Raw genomic sequence first — 18,034 nt, 5'->3', positions numbered from 1 at the left:
CCATTTTTTGTTTAATTTTTTTTGTACGAAAATATTAATTTATTTTTTGGTATGACCTCTACTCATGATGTCCATTTTTTGTTTAATTTATTTTTTTCTACACCCTTTTCAACTTCTTTATTTCAATTATATTTAAAGTTATATTTCAAATTTTTATTTATTAGTTGGTAAACTAAGTTAACTAGACCATTTATAATAATTTACATATACTATAACTAAGTTAACTAGACCATTTTAATAACACGCGTGTATATAGACACAAATGGAATACACAATCAATGGAAATAAATAAAACTAACATTACTAATGAAAATAAATAAAACCAACAATACTCATGAAATGGGTTCATGTACAATATCTGTATATACATGGAATATCAATATAAAATATGTACATAAACTACGCCTGATCCGTGTGCCGCCTGCGTCTAGACCTAACATATACTAGATGGTCCTGTGTCACACTCCTGGCCAACCTAAGACATTCTTCGATCACCTCATGTGTCGATGAGTTAAGCGTGACCACCCCTAGACTCAGATGGCACTCCAACCTCTAAGCAATGTCATCACAAACTTCCTGTTACATACAAAACAAACTGATTACACAAATTATTATGCAAATATTGAGGTAAATGACGTAAATTATTAGTATTACTTACTACTGCATGTCTAGGCTCCTCCGTAGATGTCGACGATGCTCTTGGCTCCGACACGTGAGGGATATCCGTTTGTGAGGCCTGAGGGACAACTCGGGGCTGCGGGGCGTGACCATGAGGCAGAGGATCTAATGCATGGTCTAGTGTCATGAAATGATGGGAGATGCGGAAGAACTAGTCCATGTAGTCACTGGAACACTGGCCTGGCACAACGCACACCTCACCTGCTAGAACGATATGATCCTCGTAGTGCATCCACCTGTCATGTATATCATCATACGAGACCCATGAATCGACAAGAGGAGTAGGAATGGTCTGCGTGTAGTGAAACTTCCGCACGATCCTCTCCGATCGGTAATAAACAGCAACAGGCCCCCAGCACAAGAGATCGGAATAACATGATTTGACGTGGAAGTCTCGGACCTCCCGGTGCTCCCCATAAGGGATCCAACAGACATCCGGAATCCGGAGTCGGTCCAGGTGCTCCCTATATGACGGCGTACGAATGCTCTTCACGGTCTTCTTGGTCGCAATCCACCTACACGCACGCGGAGAATCCTCGTCGTACTCCTGATCAGCAGTGGAGTCCGTGACCGACAGAAAGTGCTCGTAAATCCAGCACTACAAATGTAACATCAAAATTATAAACATTAATAATGAAAGTGTAACAAAATTTAAAGTTGAACATTGTTGAGGCTGAACGAATGAAAAACATATTTGTTACCTGCAGCAGTGTGATGTAACCTCCAAGCTGCCGACTGTGGCTCATAGATGCATCGTTCAGCTGGTCATACATATGCACCAAAGCAGCCACTCCCCAAGCGTACCTCTCCATCATACTGAGGTCACGAAGGGCCTCCAAGTAGACAACATGGACATTGGTTGCACTCTTGTTAGCAAACAGAGTGAACCCAAAAGATGAAGAAGATATGCGCGAACCGCAGCTGCCCAATGGCCTGCCTGGCATCGGCGCTCATATATATCATGTACCTATTGCAGGCGTATGTACGGTCCACGACACTGGGCTGTCTCAGCCCTAGCAGACTCTGCGGAGACCATCAATAAGTTCACCAGCATCTGAACCGCATCGTCCACGTGCAAGGGCTCAAAAGCGCGTAAGTCACCAATCACGGGAAGATGAAGAAGCGAGGAGACGTCGTCCAGCATGATGGTGAGCTCTCCCACCGGGAGATGGAAACTAGACGTCTCCCGGTGCCACCGCTCGACAAACGCGGACAAAAGTCCCCGATCGTCGGTGTCTACCGAACACGCGATTATAGGACTTAGTCTTGTACCAGCAACAAGTCCCTCAATGGTAGGGACAGGCCTGCCTAAACTGTGGACCTTCCTCCCATGAGAGGATAGCTTCAATTCAGGACGCTCCTGAATTGAAGTATAAAGGAACGCAAAATTCGTTAAAATCATCATTTAAAGGAAAACTAATTTCAATCATAAAGTATAATTTACAAGTAACTAAAAATAAATAGTATAAATACCTCTTCCGTCCATACGCTGCAAGCAACATGATCCACATACTGGGTCAACACGGATGGGTCACTCGGACCATCTGGAAATCCCTCATGCTCATCCTCAGCAGCCTCTATGCCTGTGTCCACAGGAATGTCTGCCACAATGTCCTCTACAGCAGCTGGTGCCTCCATCGGGTCATCCTGAACATCTGGCGTAGGGACGATTGGCTCATCGTGCGCCGCAGTCACAACGACTCACTGCCTCCATGCGGATGCAGTAGGCCGTCGACGCTGCGGAGCATCATCGGAATCATCACAATCTCCTCTGCCCACACCTCTTCCAGTAACCTGACCTAAGGCACGACTTAATCCTCTGGTCCTAACCATGATCTGCAAATGAGTGCCGCAAATTCAATCACCGATTTCATTCACTCAAATTTCATTGGTCTAACACAAATTTCAATGACTGAAAGTCGCGAAAGCTGTCAGGCTTTCATTGATTGTAGGACATGTATGTCAAGAAAGGCATGTCAAGAAAGGCTACACATGTTAGGCTTTTATCGGGTTAGTTTTTATTAAGTACACTATTTGATTGAATGGAAATTGATTATGGATCCTAATATTATTGATATTAGATGAACAAAGCCAAAGAAAGAAGAAATCAATCTTCTTGAAATGGAAGCAACTCCTCATCTTTTGGCAAATAGAAACCTCACTTATGTGGACTGGTCAAGCTTTATGCTTATTCATTTGGTTCAACCTATAAAGGAAGTACATGGTCATAACTTAGTTAAAGGATACTCTATCCTTTATGAGCTATTTCTTTTCTAATTCTGGCAGTTAAGTGCATTCCTATGAGCCCCAAGCAATATTAATTGAAATATTAACTACTAAGTAGTTTACCAAGTGTTTTTATGATTCATTCTAATATCTCATGCAAGTTGTGATTTTTTTTAAACTTAAACGGTAAATTTATGGAAGGATTGTTGTATGACCAAAATTAACGTTTACTCCAATATGTTTTTGACGTGGTTTAGTTGCTTTACCTGCTTTGCCATATTTCTATTTTTCTTCTTCTTCAGATTTGATCAAAATGCTTATTGCTCTAAAATTTGCATTGAAATGGAAAGTGTTTGATATAAAACCATTTGTATGGAATAGTTGGTTCATCATTTGTGATATTATATTATAGCCGACCATGTGGCTTAGAGTTCTAAATAACTTAAGGTTTTGGGATAGTTGGTTCATGATTCCAAATGCATTTCTTCACATACAGGCTCAGAGGTTCTAAGCAAACTACCTTATGTTAACAGGATGTTTTTCCTTTTGGTGGTGATCAACCATTGAACATGCTTGATGGTCATACAAGTACTGCATCCAATCATAAAAAATAAGTGGGCAAAAGTTATTTCATCTGACCTTTTGCATGTATAACAGTCCCAGAAATCTGCAGAGCTACTTCTTGATTTAAAAGTGAATTGCATAATTAGCCGTCCTAACAAAGCTTGTGTTGGGACAGCCACGATCATCTCCCTGGTAGGCTCACTCTTGGTACTACATAGTTTCATCATGCCAAATTCCTAGTTCTATCATGTCAAATTCCTATTTCCTAGTTTAATCCATTAATTGCAAGTATTTGCATCTATCTATCTATCTATATATATACCTATTGAGTTGTATGCCTGAACTGGAGAATTTGGATTTTCTATTTCTATTCATTGTTGTTCTCCTCTAATTAAATTGTTAGATATGAATTTAGGTACAAGAAGCTGCAGATTGCTTGGGTGCTGACTGTGTACCTCGATATGTTGAGATGAAGCACATGGAAGTTGGCTTATAGGGATATCAATCATATTGGTCATAACTTAGTTAAAGGAAATACATGGAAGTTGGCTTATAGGGATATCAATCATATTGGTCATAACTTAGTTAAAGGAAGTACATGGAAGTTGGCTTATATGGAAGCACATGGAAGTTGGCTTATTAGTTAAAGGAATGAATTTGTATGCAATTACATAAAAGGCAATTACATATTCGCATTAAATCAAATAAAGTATTTAGCAAATAATTAGCATACATTCATGGCAATTTGTATGAAACAGTAGATATTCATGACACTATTTATCAAATATTTAGCATACAATCAGAGGTATCAAATAATATTTGACAATTTTTTAATTAAAATCAAACTGTGAGTTTTACGGATCAGGTGATCCGTAAAGCTCCCAGCGACTTTCCGACAACGATTTTCGCCATCGCCAGCAACATTGGACCAAAAAAGGTAAGGTTCACGGTGCTTACCTCGACGGTGGATGCTAACCTCCTCAACGACGGCGTTGCTCTTCGCAGAAGCTTCCTCGCAGCACCACCGCAACAATGGTGACAACCTCCTCAACGAAGAAGAAGAAGAGGCACAAAGAAGGGCTCTAACGTGAAGAAGAAGACGCACAAAGAATGAAGAAGAAGCAGGAAGAAGAAGAGTTGATCCGAAAGAAGAAGAAGCAGAAACGGAAACACGGGGAGAGAGAGAGTCCAGGTTTTTTAAAAAAAAATTAGTGAGGGGCATTATGCCCTTTTCACAACAATTGTTGGGTGCACCTAGCAGCCCCCCCTCCCCCCAACAAAAAGGGCTCCTTTTTCCTTTAAAGGAAAATATAATGCAGTAACTAAGGTCATTGCCAATGTTGTCTAATGATTAAAAGTTATCACTTATTTTTGTGGTTATGATAATGAGTTGATTGTGGCATTATGTTTTTTCTCATCTTAACCTGCTTCAAAGATCCTTCTGAAATTGATATTTATTGTACTTTGTTTACTTCATAGATTCTACTTCCATTTTATTTTGTGTGGCCCATTATATGTGTGTAATTTGTTCCTTTATGTACAGTGTTTTGCGTGATCTGTTATAAGCCTATAGCTTCATTATTTAGGAAAAATTTATTTGTAGTAGAAATGAAAAAAAAAACCATTATTTTGTGCCCTTTTATAATTTTAGTCGATAGTAGTATGAAATAATTGTTGGACAATGCTCATCTGCATGTCTTGTTAGATGCAAGCTTTTCGCCTACATGTTACAGTTATAGATTTGCCCAGTACCTTGAAAGTTTTATCAGTTTTATTTATTTGTTCGGTTCTTTACTCTATTGTCCTATTGGACAGAGTATGTGGGGATCATAACCTTGGGCCCCTGATAAAGGTCAGGGAACTAAACATATACAGCTTTTACTGTGATTTTCGACATATCCATTAAAATTAAACTCGAATGGGGAAGTTAATGTTGCCTAGTGACAATTCATGAGAGATACAAGTTGATAGATGCGTGTTTGGAGGGACTTGATATGCTTTTTTTTTACCAAGTATTTATGCAACACAATTGCGATGGGCAATAATATTTGAAGCGACCTTTTTCTTTTTGTAGTATTCAGTTTAAGTGCTTGCTTTCCTGATTTATCAATTTTGAAATAAGTATTGGAGTCAACTGATCACATAAATTCTTGCAAACCAGTGAGTCGTTTAGACCCTTCTTACACGGAGACATTAAAGTTCTTGCAGAAATTAAAAGCATGCCATGCCTGTTTCAGCGGAAGATATGGAAATACCTCTAGAAGGGTGTTCCGATTGGCAGTTATATGTCACAGGCATGGGAAGTCCATAGATCTTGTGAGTTTGACTTGATACAACAACTAAAACCTTATCTTACTAGGTGAAATCGACTACATGGATAGAAGTTTTAGCATTTTTAATGAAGCTTCAAGGTGAACTAATGATGTAAGCTCCATTGGAGCTTGTAGGCCTAGGATCTTCTTCATCAATGGATTCCTTTGCTTCTTGGAAGATGAATGACAGCGGAATGGAGAAAGGAAGAGAGAGAGGAGACGCCACTTCAAGGAGAAGATGAGTCTAGAAGAAGCTCACCACCATAGGAGGCCATGGATAAGAACTTGGAGGAAGAAGGAGATGAATGAAGGGAGAGGGAGAGAAGAGCACGAAATTTTGTGCTCTAAATGAGCTTTGAAATATGAAGTTTAATATTCAAATGATCAAAGTTGAAAAAAATGCACACACATGACCTCTATTTATAGCCTAAGTGTCACACAAAATTGGAGGGAAATTCAAATTTCACTTGAATTTGAAATTGAATTTGTGGATTTTACTAATTATGATTAGTGAATTTTAGTTATGGTTCAGCCCACTAATCCAAGATCAATTCCAAGATTCTCCACTAAGTGTGCTTAGGTGTCATGAGGCATGAAAAGCATGAAGGACATGCACAAAGTGTGACTATATGATGTGGCAATGGGGTGTAGTAAGCAAATGCTCACCTCCCCCTCTAAAATTTAATTGGATTGGGCTTCTACCAATTCAATTAAATTTATTTCCAACCACACACATCAAATATCCACTTAGTGCATGTGAAATTACAAAATTACTCCTAATACAAAAACTAGTCTAGGTGTCCTAAAATACAAGGGCTGAAAAATCCTATATTTCTAGGATACCCTACCTACATTATGGAGTCCTAAATACAAGGCCCAAAAATAATGAAACCTTAATCTAATATTTACAAAGATAAGTGGGCTCGTACTTAGCCCATGGGCCCGAAATCTACCCTAAGGCTCATAAGAACCCTATGGCCTTCTCTTGCATCTCTGACCCAATCTACTTGGAGTTTTTTTATCTAATACCCTTGCGGGATAGAATTGCATCAACTAACATGTGAAAACCTTCTATTAGAGTTCAACTTGCCTAAGCTGTACATTTTTCCATTCATTCAACCATTCGTCATGTGGCCCTCAGGGATTGTAATGAGTATCCAACTTGGTTGTCTCCTCTCTGGGAAAACAATATGTTTCTCTACTCTACTTAATTTTGGCACTCATCATTTTTTAATTAACAGTTGTGAAAATAATATGGAAAATTTAAACAAAATGAATTGATTACTTTAAATTATAAGAGAATATAATTAAGCATTTTCATAAATAATATAATTTTTTATTTTTTAATAAAAATAATTTTACTTTAAATTTCATAACTAATACCTTTAAGATATTGCTTAACATTTCTCTATTTTTAATCTCTCTTAGCTTCCACATTAATTTTCAACACAAAAAAGGATCGTTGCATTTACATATATTATACTATTTAATTGATTCTTTTTATGATCACCACGCACACCAATATTATTTCACCCTCTCATAGGACCACATGAACACTTCTTTTCATTTTTTATCAGAAGGTTACCATTTGACCATTTTTGGGTATATGGTGCTTCCTCCCGAGGGACTCTTTTTACCCACCATATATTGCATGGTAGTTGCTTGAATAAATTAAAGATTGTAAATACATTCAACATTAATTGATTCTTTTTCTTGTTTCTTTCTTTCTATTTTTCTTTCTGGACCATTTGGTTCAGTTAATGGAGTACAGCCCTATTAAAAGAGCAACATGTAGTGCAGGTTCTGCGCATGATCACCTGCCAAACTCGCAGAACTCAGTTTGTTTTTAAGCTTCTAAGTAAAAAAGGAATTGTATAGAAAGGAGTGAGGAAATACTGGAGGAAAGATAGTGCTATTGTGGCCTGACGTCTATCCTAGAGTATGAACATTGGTGGCCAAAAATTAAAATACGATATAAGGATAACACCAAAAAGTGTTAAAGGAAAAGCATTGCATCAATGAAATAGTTCATACAAATAGTGGTATTATGGCCTGACGTGTATCTTGAACTTTGTACCAATATATTTTAACGTTGACAAAAACAATTCTTTTATTAGTCCATGTTAAAGTGTTTGAAAATGAAAATTAAAAAAAAAGGAATATTACTAATTATACTGAAGACACATTTTTGTTGCAAGACGTGGACTAAGATTTATTCCATAACTAGTAAATACAAACTCAAAAAAAACCATTTCAAGAGAAGAATTAGAAATAGATGTACTTGTAAAAAGGCTCAAATTTTCACCACTGACTCCATGACTGATAGGTGTACTTTGGTAGTGCTGCTTTTCAAACACCTTTACTAATGTCACGTAAAATTACGTCATATGCATCATTTCATTTTTTTCATAACAGATGCAAAATTGGCAACTTCAATATGAACACTCATCATGTCAGACATCCCACACAGATTACATACTAAGCTATTTAAGATGTTGCCAAAAATGACTGTAGAATGTTGTAGAACAAAAACGAAGAGGCAAATAAATCTGTAAGGACTGTGGAGAAAGCTTAGCTCTTCACGAACTCCCTGATTCAAAGGAATTTTGAGCCGTAAGAAGAGTCATCCACGTGCATCGTCGGGTTGATCGAATGGAAGAACAGCGAAGGGCTACGTTGCATCTGTCAATGTGCTCACTCACAGAACAAGAAAGAGGGGCTAGGGTTCAATGTAACGAAGAGGGAAAGGTTTTTAACGGGCTTTGTTTTTTTTTTAACCCAACTATGACGGTTTTACACTTATATAATATAACATTCTAAGGCGATTTTTAATAACCGTCTTAGAATGTATGTCATAAAATGTAATTTTTTTTAGAATAATTACAAAAATGCCATCGTGTCACTATTTAAATCGGTTATCTAAATAATCGTCGTAGCACAGGTGACATAAAAGGCAATATTTGTAGTAGTGAGAGAACCAAACATCATGCACAAAAGTATCTGCGTTTTTAATTGATGGGTTTGTCATGTTGCAAACAGATAATTGATAGCATGGTAATAAATAATATTGTTGTTATTGGTCTCCTACATGAAACATACCCCAGCAGGAGGGGCAAAGGCCACACCAATGACCAAAGCCATTTCCCTCCTTCTCAGTCACTTTCATTGACATGGACACACTCATAGAGGTTGGCAAAGCACGCGGTCACTGTTGGACATTTTAGTGTAATTGATCTCTTTATTATGTTAAAATAAGAGTGCACGCTTGTTTTAATGTAATAACGAGATGTTCGATTTAGGTAAATGTTGGAAGTTACATGGAAGTTACTAAAACTTCCATCAACGGTTGAAAGTTACATGGAAGTTACTAAAACTTTCATCAACAGAAATTTTTAAAAAGAAATAACTTCCATCAACCGCCAAAAACCACCTTTTCTTTGATCATAAATAATCATTCTGGTTTAAAAAACATAACGGGTGACAAAACATACAAGACCAAAACAAAACTCTTGAATTATAATCTTTTGATTTTATCCGATTGAACAATTTTGGTTGAACCCCGAAATTTGATTCAATCTGAAAGTGTTATACACGACTTCAGATTTATCCAGCATCATCTCGATTTTTCAAATTAACCAACAAAAGATTGAATCAAATCTTTCGAGATGACGAACGATAGTTCGAAGATGACAAGCAAGTTTGCAAAGTTGGACAAGTTTGAAGGGCAGGATTTCAGAAGATGGCAGAAGAAGATGCACTTTCTCTTGACAACATTGAATGTGGTGTATGTGCTGAGTACACCGATGTCGGTGTTTATGGAAGACGAAACTCTGGATCAAACAAGGAAGCGTTTGAAATGGGAGAACGACGATTACATTTGTCGTGGACACATTCTGAACGGTATGTATGACTCTCTCTTTGATATTTATCAAAATGTTGAGTCTGCTAAGGAATTATGGGACTCTCTTGAATCCAAGTATATGGCAGAAGATGCTTCAAGTAACAAATTCTTAGTTAGTAATTTCTTTAATTACAAAATGATTGATTTGAGGCCTGTTATGGAACAATATAATGAACTGCTGCGGATTTTGGGTCAATTTACTCAACATGATTTGAAAATGGATGAATCCATTGCAGTTTCATCTATAATTGATAAACTGCCTTCTTCTTGGAAAGACTTCAAGCATACCTTGAAACATAAGAAGGAAGAGTTGACTCTGGTTCAACTCGGTAGTCATTTCATGATTGAGGAGTCGTTGAGGGCTCAGGAAATTGACAAAGTCAATGATAAAAACGTAGTAGGTTCCTCTTCCGTTAATATGGTAGAGGAAAGTGGAACAGTTAAGCAAAATTACAATGCTAAAGGTAACAAACGAAAATTTCAAGGAAATAAGAACAAAGGTCCAAACAAACAGACAAAATTGTCATGTTGGAAGTATGGGAAACCTGGTCATTTAAAGAGGGATTGTCGGGTGTTCAAAGGAAAGAACAAGGCTGGTCCAAGTGGGTCTAATGATCCTGAAAAGCAACAAGGTCAGATTGTAGTGAATAATTTTAATTTGAATACGAATTCAAATTATGTATCACTAATATCTGATGCATTCTATGTGCAGGATGATGATGTTGCTTGGTGGTTTGATTCGGGAGCAACAAGCCATGTGTGCAAAGATCGTCGTTGGTTCAAGGAATTTAGACCAATCGATGATGGCTCTATTGTGAAGATGGGCAATGTTGCAACTGAACCAATCCTAGGATTAGGTTGTGTGAATTTAGTTTTTACTTCCGGAAAAAGTTTGTATTTGGATAATGTCTTATTTGTACCTGGTATTCGTAAGAACTTATTGTCTGGTATGGTTTTAAATAATTGTGGTTTCAAGCAAGTACTTGAAAGTGACAAGTACATCTTGTCAAGACATGGTTCGTTTGTTGGATTTGGTTATCGTTGTAATGGAATGTTTAAATTAAACATTGATGTTCCTTTTGTTCATGAATCTGTTTGTATGGCCTCGTGTAGTTCTATAACTAATATGACAAAATCAGAAATTTGACATACTAGATTAGGACATGTTCATTACATAAGATTAAAAGATATGTCAAAAACAAGTATGATTCCTCCTTTTGATATGAACATTGAAAAATGCAAAACTTGCATGTTGACCAAGATCACTAGGAAACCTTTTAAGGATGTTAAAAGTGAGACTAAAGTCTCAGACCTTATTCATAGTGATTTGTGTGATTTGCATGCTACTCCATCATTAGGTCATAAAAAATATCTTGTTACTTTTATTGATGATGCATCAAGGTATTGTTATGTATATTTATTAAATACAAAAGATGAAGCTCTTGATAAATTTAAAATTTATAAGAAAGAGGTAGAACTTCATCAAAATGGGCTAATCAAAACTCTTCGTACGGATAGGGGAGGTGAGTATTATGATCCGGTTTATTTTCAATCTACTAGAATAATACATCAAACTACAGCTCCCTATACACCACAACAGAATGGTGTAGCCGAAAGGAAGAATAGAACCTTGAAAGAAATGGTGAATTCCATGTTATCCTATTCGGGTTTAAGTGAAGGATTTTAGGGTGAGGCTATGTTGACAGCCTGTTACTTGTTGAACCGAATTCCTAACAAAAGGAATAAGGTTACCCCATATGAACTTTGGCACAAAAAGACACCAAATTTGAGTTATCTCAAAATTTGGGGATGTAGGGCTGTGAGAACTCAGCATAATTTGGCCGATCATTTAACCAAAGGGTTAAGTAAAGATCTCGTGAAAAGGTCGGTTGTGGGATTAGGATTAAAGTCCATCTGAAATCTCTTATGTTAAGATACCCAATTCCCATCTAATAAGACATTAGGTGCTGAATTCAATGTGGAAAGCTTAACATGTAGAGATTGGAACACATCATCGAAAGTATCCCAAAAGGTATGTGTTCGGTTCTGTAAGTTAAGGAGGTTGGAGTATAACTCCTCAATGGTTCTTTTGAAAAATTGCATTTGCAGGTGCAAGAAAGAAAAGAACTACCTATATAAGCATGAAGTTTAGCCACTTCAAGAAGCTGGGACTTGGCTTTGATATGCTTATGAAGGATAGGGACACAGGCTAGTAAACTAGTGTCGAGCAAGAGTAATGTTATAAACTATTGTGCAGATTATCTTCATGTATTCATTATGAATAGAAAGGGTTCAATCCTTAGTGACACCCTGATATTCGAATATTTGAAACGTGTAATTTGATAAGATGAAATTCAATCGTCACGATATTTCATCTATGCAGTAGTTTGTGGTATGTTATGACTTTGGTGATTTGATCGGTAATTACACTAAAATGGGGGAGGTATGTTGGACATTTTAGTGTAATTGATCTCTTTATTATGTTAAAATAAGAGTGCACGCTTGTTTTAATGTAATAATGAGATGTTCGGTTTAGGCAAATGTTGGAAGTTACATGAAGTTACTAAAACTTTCATCAACGGTTGGAAGTTACATGGAAGTTACTAAAACTTCCATCAACGGCAATTTTTAAAAAGAAATAGCTTCCATCAACCGCCAAAAACCACCTTTTCTTTGATCATAAATAATCATTCTGGTTCAAAAAGCATAACGGGTGACAAAACATATAAGACCAAAACAAAACTCTTGAATTATAATCTTCTGATTTTATCCGATTGAACAATTTTGGTTGAACCCCAAAATTTGATTCAATTTGAAAGTGTTATACACGACTTCAGATTTATCCAGCATCATCTCGATTTTTCAAATTAATCAACAGTCACTGCTTAAGAGCAGCAATGGTTTTGTAAGGAGAAGAGCCTCCTGAGTCCTGTCCTGTCCTTCTTCTACACTTTCTAAAAAGTCTTGGATTGGAACCATTTCTCTTAGTTCGATCTAAACTATTAATTCATCAGCTTAATTTATATGTGTTATGTTTTTTCACCTTTCTCTCTTTTTTATTTAATTAGTAATCTTGGCACGTCATATATCTTTGCTTCTGTCGCTAGCTTTTGCAGTTTTGCCTCACAGTGTAAATACCTACTTGGGCCAGCAGGTTCAAGGATTTTGGAAAAATAGTATCATAGTTATATAAAATTTAAGACAACTTATATATAGTCAGATTTAATGATATCGTTTCATGTCTTTCATCATTATATATAGTATTACACATAAGACCTAAATTTAATTATTTTGTGCAACCTTTCTTCATATATATATATATATATATATATATATACATTTTTATATGTTTATATCATCAGCTAAATAGATTCCTCTTCATTTTCAGACAATGGGAATTTGTCACTCATACAAAACCCTCTCCAAAATCAGCAACCATGATCTCTCTGAACAGATTTATTAACTGAGTCATATCATGTTGCTAAATATCAGAGATCTCACACTCCTTGACAGTGATAGTATATATATTCATTCAATACAGAGTTACTGACTACTACCCAGTGGACAGTGTTGATGGTCATACAGCGGTGTTTTCAGCTTAGGTAGAAGTTTTGGTAGGCTTTGTCAATTCTCTGCAAGCGAAAATGGCAGTTTGCTGAGAAGAATTGATGAAATTGATTTTTGTTGTTTTTTCTAATATTCATGTGGTGGGACTCACCCTGTAAGTGCCTTTCACTAACTAACCCCAACTCCGCTCTTTCTTTTTTCTTTGTCTCCTCTTTTGCTTGCCTCCCCCGTAGTATCTTAGTTTTTTATTCCACCTAAAAAGTAGATAATTAAAATTGACTGCAACATTTATGACAGAGGAATAGATATATCCCATACATAAGTTAATGACGTCTATTAGGGTTGGAACCATACAATTAACAAGCAATTAATATACTTCCTAAGCTACCCCATTCCCTCGGCTTTTCTCCTAAATCAAACACTTAATATACTTCCTCCCACCTTAGTCACATTTACAACTGTTTTCCAAACTGAGTCAAACTTAAGAAAACAACTAAACCATGAGATGCTACAAAAGATGGATGATGGATAACCCTGACCAGCCCTTCAACTACTACATGTAAGAATCAGCCTCCTACCTTGAAGAGGAAGACAAACCTCTGTTGGAATCCAGGCAACTAATTTGTTTAACTGAAGAAATTATTTGGACAGAAGAACATCAACATAACAAGTTGTCAAGAAAGACCTACAAAGATACATGATAGGCTCCACCAATTGAAGGTTGTCTTGGTTGTAGATGATGTTCACAAGTTGAAGCAATTACAGGAACCTGTTGGAAGACCTGATTGGTTTGGTCCTGGTAGCATAATCATCATCACCACTAGGGACGGACAATTAATTGGTACCATCTCATAAAGGTAAAAGGTGAAGGAATTGAATGAGAATGATGGTCTTTAGTTGCTTACACAGAAAGCCTTTGAAAACCAAAAAGCTAATCAAAAGTACAAATAGGTCTTAAATCTTGTAGTAAAGGATGTTTCAGACCTTCCATACATTGGCTTTGGTAGTCATAGGCTCCACGTTGGTTGGAAAAAGTATGGAAGATTGGAAACTTGCTATCGAAAAATATAAAAGAATTCCACACAATGACATCCTAAAGATACATCAAGAAAGCTTTGATGCTTTGGGGGAAGAAGAAAAGACTGTTTCTCTTGACATTGGTTGTTGCTTCAAAGGATGTACATTGACAAAGGTACAAGATATACTTTGTGCTCATTATGGACACAGCGTACGTTAAACATCATATTGGTGTGTTGGTTCAAAAATTAGTCATAAACAATAAGTATATAGTGCCTCATTTAGTGCAGAAAATTTCTAGCATTTTGTATGCCAAGTTTTCATATTCTCATCCATAGATCAAAGTTTATAATCCTATTTCAAATAGAATGTTTTATTGTTAAATTTGAGGAATGTAGTTTAACCTAACTATGAATTAAAATTGTGACATAGTAATTACTAATTTCACAACCATGATGCTGTTACACTCAACAAAATGCATCACCATTATTCATTTTGCATAAAGCTGAAATTAAACATCAAAGGGACGAAAATGCAGCACAATTTCTAACACTCAGTTAAACACGAATCTGACTAGGGAACGGTACGAAGTCCAGGTAGGTCAACAAGCCACCAATAAAACCAATAGAATGTTTCCCAAGAACTGCTGCACAAATACAACGAAATACATGAAAATGCGTATAGTCTGAAAATTCAATAAGGCCCACTAATGGTGTATTCAAACCCCATCAGTATCTTTCCCATACAACCCCATAAACCAAGAAAGTTAGACGGACGTGAAAGTGTGAGCCGGAAAACAAACCTAGCTAGCCTTCAACGCAACCGGTTTTAGACCACGACGGCGACACACCAAGTTCCACGGCCAGTGAGTGATGGGGGAGGTCAGCTGATGAGTGCGTGAGGGAAAAATAGGATAAGCTCACTTACTTCCGGCAAGACAGGGTCATCTGCAACCACGTGTGTGTCACCCTCTACCCTCACAAATATAAATAAATAATAAAAGGAAATAAAATCATACAAAATTTATTTAAAAAATTTTAAACACATAATAATAAAAGGAAAGAAAACCATGCGAAATTAATTAATTCTTTTTTTAAACACATTTAATTTAAATCAAATTAAAAGGGTAAAAGATTTACATCTAAAAATCATTGTATAAATTGTTTGAATAAAAGATAAAGATATTCTGATTCAAAACAAGACCGTCCATTTTGAATAAATAAAAAAACTAAAACAAAAAACATAATGCAATTATATCATTCAAGGAATTATAACATGTGAAGTACAATCTTATGCCTCAATGTCACACTTATCAGAGCATATCCCTATCATAGACTAAGTCTCTTCATCTCTAGCATGGAACTCATGATATGCTACTGGCTCACCTAAAATAAAATGACAATCAGCCCAAACATAGACACATACCAGGAGTGAGTTATCACATTTATAAATAAAATATGGATAAAATAAAATCATAAGCAAAAATACATTATTCAACTATTTATAACATAACTCAACTTAATTCAATTCACGATATTTCAACACTTTATCTTTTAAATATCATATTTCAATCACCCATCTCATGACCCATGAATCACACACTCAATCAAGGCATAACAACACTCACCAATTTCATAATAAACAATTCACAGACGTTATGCAACAATTATACTAGGGCGCTTAGAAGTAAATAACAAGACATATCACACAATGGGTATGTTAGGTCACTCTCACTAAGTAAAATCACAAGGTGACCAGTTAGGGTTACTCTATTTTGCGAGAATGTTCCAACCACATGGGATCAACATAGACTTAAAAGAGCACTCAAACCGAGTGTCTTTACCCCCAAGGTCTAAACTCCGAAGAATCCGTTTGGGCCTCACCTTCCTGATTCAAGTCCAACCCCTAAAACAATTTTTGCACGCAGACACTGTTCATAAATTATACAATATCCACGACCTCACACTTATATTTCAAACATATTTAACAAGTTGCGCTACAGTTTAATGCTTCAAGATCCTAACTAGGACTCCTACACTTTTCCATTAACACTGTGCATAAAACTTTTCTTGAGGTAAACACTGGTCAGATTATTGTATAACTCATAGCTCACAAGATAAGTAATATCACTACAAGTATTAATCACACACTCATCCACAACCATATCTCATGTTTACAATTTACACATTTCACAATTTAACTAATTACAAAGTATACTTAACAATTAGAAAAAAATGTATAATAATAATAACATAACACATCTAACTTCAAGACTTATAAACAAATAGATCTAACATATCAATGTACAATTGCATATAATACTTAAATATATATATATATATATATATATATATATATATATATATATATATATATATATATATATAATTAATAATAACAATAATCATAAACATATCATTAAATAAATATTATATTATATATATAAGTACATAAAAAGGATTAAACATATTAAATATATATGTAAGTAATTAAATGTATTATAAACATTAATATATGTATATATATAAGTAACTAATATATTAAAAATATTTATATAAATATATTAAAAACTTATTGAATATATTAATGTAATGATACGTAAACATTAAAAATACGTTATTGAATATTTATAAGTAATATATATATATATATATATATATATATATATATATATATATATATATATATATATATATATATATATATATGAAACATTAATTATATTAAAATATTTACATAATTATATTAAAGCCTTAACGTGACATTTAAAAACATTAATATAATATATTAAAACATATATATAAATATATTATATTCAATATAACGTAAACATACGTTAACGTAAATATATTAGAATTTTAATGTAAACATTGAATATATATATATATATATATATATAACAACTAAAACCTTATATAGATTTATACGTATATCCTAATGCATTTTCAACAAGTCATGACAATTCAACAATGAGAAACAACACCTTGATTCTGAGTACTACACTATCATCATGGAAAATTAATCACAATTTTCTTTTTAGAATATTTCAGGAGTAAAATACAATCTAATAAAATTTATCATTGGCAAAAGGATAACAAGTGATAAGCATTTAAAGAAGAAAATCATACAGTAGAAGAACTAAAAAAACGCTTCTCTTACGGTAAATTCTTCCTTACTTAATCATCAACTAGGAAAATACTCAAATTATGCTTAACACAGAAACACGTAAATTTCATAAAACACAATCAATCCGTCAAACATCATTAATCCGCGATTTAAAACATAAGAACATAATTACATTTCATAAAACAACTCAAAATATCCAAAAATTGATTTTCTAGGGATTCTTACACATGTTCATTCTAATCTCCAAGCATGAGTAACTCATCACTTACCTCAAGGTAGTCACTCAAGTGTCCTCCGTTAATAATGATGGCGTTTATGATGCTCTCTAGAGTTTTTCCTTCGATTACTCTATTAGGGTTCTTGTGCGTCAGAAGAAGAAAAAAGAACAATATGTGTTTTTGTAAAAGAATGATTTATGGATAAGGCGATGGGCTTAAGGTGAGGTATGTAATCTTTCTCCCACAAACTTCCCTAAGGACTGCAACTAGATCTCTCACTTCCTTAAGCTTGATCCCTATGCCTACAAGTGAACTTCCAATGAATGTAGCAGAGCTCGCATGGTCGAGAACTAAAACCCCAAGGACAGCAATCAATTCATCGGATGACTCCCCGGGAAAAAAGAAAGAAAAAAAAAGTTTCAGTC

The 18,034-nt window shown here is 35.2% G+C and overlaps 1 protein-coding gene and 1 long non-coding RNA gene across 2 annotated transcripts; both read right to left on the bottom strand.

Moving 5' to 3' along the window:
• Window positions 1–1,645: 1,645 nt before the first annotated feature.
• Window positions 1,646–2,316, bottom strand: LOC114410862 (protein MAIN-LIKE 1-like). The gene is made up of 2 exons (XM_028374777.1): window positions 2,152–2,316; window positions 1,646–2,038 (listed from the first exon to the last, which is right to left on the bottom strand). Exons 1-2 carry the CDS (start codon window positions 2,314–2,316, stop codon window positions 1,646–1,648), a joined length of 558 nt encoding a protein of 185 aa, XP_028230578.1.
• A 12,410-nt stretch (window positions 2,317–14,726) lies between these two features.
• Window positions 14,727–15,229, bottom strand: LOC114408207. Its single transcript, XR_003665854.1, has 2 exons — window positions 15,068–15,229; window positions 14,727–14,911 (listed from the first exon to the last, which is right to left on the bottom strand). It is a non-coding gene; the product is annotated as an uncharacterized LOC114408207 (long non-coding RNA).
• Between the last annotated feature and the right edge of the window lie 2,805 nt (window positions 15,230–18,034).

This window comes from Glycine soja, chromosome 4, assembly GCF_004193775.1.
Source record: "Glycine soja cultivar W05 chromosome 4, ASM419377v2, whole genome shotgun sequence".
In the NCBI taxonomy this organism is placed as follows: Eukaryota; Viridiplantae; Streptophyta; class Magnoliopsida; order Fabales; family Fabaceae; genus Glycine; species Glycine soja.
Note: the sequence above shows the minus strand (reverse complement) of the source record. Positions and strands in the feature narration are given on the sequence as shown.